General features: G+C 39.4%; 1 protein-coding gene across 1 annotated transcript; it reads right to left on the bottom strand.

Moving 5' to 3' along the window:
• On the bottom strand, positions 10–1,902 carry LOC104787403. The gene is made up of 2 exons (XM_010512980.2): positions 600–1,902; positions 10–453 (listed from the first exon to the last, which is right to left on the bottom strand). Exons 1-2 carry the CDS (start codon positions 1,702–1,704, stop codon positions 407–409), a joined length of 1,152 nt encoding a protein of 383 aa, XP_010511282.1. The 5' UTR covers positions 1,705–1,902; the 3' UTR covers positions 10–406.

The raw sequence follows: 2,973 nt of genomic DNA on the forward strand, positions 1-2,973 counted from the left end.
GCGAATGAAGGTTTCTTTGACATGAGACTTGAGTTTTAAGGGATAGAACCAAGTATAGTGGGTGAAATGGTCTACAATAATCAGATAGTGTTTGTAAGAGTCAACAGACATAACTGGGGAAGTCCAAAGATCTGTAAAAAGAAATTGTAAAGGGCGAAAGGAAGAGATTGAGGATTGTGAAAAAGCAAGCTTATGACTTTTATTTGAAAGACAATCGATGCAAGACAATGGAGTTGAAAGAGAATCCGAAATAGGTAAAGAGAATTTAGATAAAATAGATTTGAGTATTGAAGAGGAGGGATGCCCTAGCCGTGAGTGCCAATCGGAGAGCGAGGTTTTAACTGTCGGGGTTGCAAAATATGTCGCCGGATTGCCTGTGTAGATCGGCCACTCGTAGAGCTCCTCTTTAGTCCGTCCTTGGAGTAACCGGACCCCCGAGCTGAGATCCTTCACCTGAAAGGAAGCCGGAGAAAAATCCACAGAAACGTTATTATCGTTGCACAGCCGATAAACAGATATCAAATTTTTGTGAATATCTGGAACATGGAGAACATTAGTAAGGGAGAGAGGACGGTTTAATGAGGGAAGAGAGGTGAAACCCGTATTGGCAATGGAGAGACCGGTTCCGTCACCAATGAGAACCTCCTCACCACCAGTGTATGGTTGGTGAAGGGAGAGGTTGGCTAGATCAGAAGTAATGTGGTGAGTCGCACCAGAGTCCATGATCCAAGGGTTGGAGCTGGAGGCATGAGCAATATTAGCACGAGGCACCCAAGCATTTGGTGGTGTTGGTAGGAGAGGACGTTGAGATTGGCTGGACTGAAACTGTGGACAGCAACGAGCAGAGTGTCCTTGGATGCCACAGATCTGACATTTCCCAAGATATGGTTTGGGAGAGCGAGTAGAGCCACCGGGTGACCAGGTAGAACCAGGTTGCTGAGAGCGAGGAGAGGATGATTTGGAGAAAGACTTGTTGCGGTTTTTGGTGTAGTTCGCAGAGATAGGAAACGACGGTGAGGCTTTGGAAGCAGCAGCAAGAAGTTTGGCTTCATGATTGAGGAGTTTCTCGTGGAGTTCAGGAAGTGATGGTGGAGTGTCACGAGCTTCAGTCTGATCAACGATGGGTTTGTATTCTTCGGGGAGACCACCAAGAATGAAGTCAATCTGATCTTCATGGCCTTCGGGTTTATCCAGATGAGCAAGCTTGTCAAACGTGATAGTAAGGCCCTGAAAATACTCGTCAATGGTGCGAGTACCTTTCTTCCAGTTCTCCAGGTGGTGTTTGAGTTGTTTGACATGGCTTCGGCTTGGGTTAGCGTAGGTAGTAGCCAACGTAGCCCAGACCTCAACAGTTGTGGAGGCGCGAGAGAGAAGTGGTTGAACATAGATGGAGATGGCGCCGAGGAGACCGCTGTAGATCAGCTTGTCTTGACGTTTCCATATGGTGAAGGCGGGATTCGGAGACGTAACTCCAGCCGTGGTGATTGTGGGATCTGGTTTGGGAGTGGCAGAGTCGAGGAAGGGGACCAGATCATAGCCATCAAGAAGGGCGTGGACCTGGCGGCTCCACATTAGGTAGTTGGTGGTGGTAAGCTTGGTTATGTTGGCCATATTGATGTTGAGAAGAGAAGAGGTGTGGAGAGGCACTGTTTCAGTGGTTGCAGCGACCTCTGGAGGTTGAGTGTTTGTGGCGGAAGAAGACATTTCCGGTGGTGAGGAAAGAAAGAAGAAGAGAAAAATTTAGGCAAGGAGCGATATGCTCTGATACCATATAAGGAATAGAGAATGTTATGTATTATTAAGATTGATAGAATACAACATATATACAGAAATGAGATTTGGAGACTACGTCTATGACATAAATACAATATATACACTTGACATATATGTGGATATTCTCGATTCCTCTACAATAAATATAATGAAGTGCGAATTTTCAAATGGTAAACAGTTAAAGTAGAACAAAAAATTGTTTTTTTTATGGTCTTCCGATTCTGAAAAATCAAGAATATAAATATACATTTTTTGTTGTTAAAAGAATATTAAACAATTTCTAAAGTGCATACATACATGATACGTACATACTGTTGGCAGAACTTTGCAGGACTATAACATATTTTTTTAATGATTATTTAGTAGTTGACATAATTAAAGAATGATTATTTAGTAAATTATACGAAAGTTATGGAAAAACTTTAAATTGGATCCGTCGAATGTGCACAACAGTGAGGATGGCAACATCCTGTCCTGTCGCATAGAGCATAGTCTCAACTTGGTCACCTCTCATGAGCCTAAAACTTATATTGGGTTAAATAAAGTAAAACTTATCTAACAAATTAAAACACACACAAAAAAAAAAGCCTCGTTATCAAACATATACAAGATGATAAGAATATATGAAATTACATAATAGTTCATCATAAATTAGATTAGTAACTCTTATAAGTAATAGTAAAATATCATTTACTTCCATGCCTAATTATACTTCAACAGCTTAATATATTCCTTTAATTAACTTATAATTACATATGTGATTTTGATTCTCGCCTATTTTTTGCCATTGTCATTCATCTTTTTGGTATTTTCTCTTCTATGGTTAACTCTGAACCTAATTATTAGTAACACACATTGGAAAATCAAATTTAGTAGAAACATGTAATAAAATATATTTTAAAAAAGGTAAGACACAAATGATGTTACCATTTTCAATACATTTAATACATTTTCTGTTTTTATGTATTGGTTACAATCAAAATGATATACTGTTTACCAATTATTAATTGACCGGTTGCTCTGTTCATTTTAGAGTTCCATAAACTCGGAAATTTTATATGCTATTGATCCCTTTTTTTTTTTGGTAGAAATGCTATTGATCCCTTTAATCTCTCATTTAGTTGAGTCCATGTAATTAGCTCAAATATCTGTCTTTAAATTACTGAAGTACATCATATATACATCATAGCCACCCGATTG

The sequence above is a fragment of the Camelina sativa genome, chromosome 5, assembly GCF_000633955.1.
Source record: "Camelina sativa cultivar DH55 chromosome 5, Cs, whole genome shotgun sequence".
Classification (NCBI taxonomy): Eukaryota; Viridiplantae; Streptophyta; class Magnoliopsida; order Brassicales; family Brassicaceae; genus Camelina; species Camelina sativa.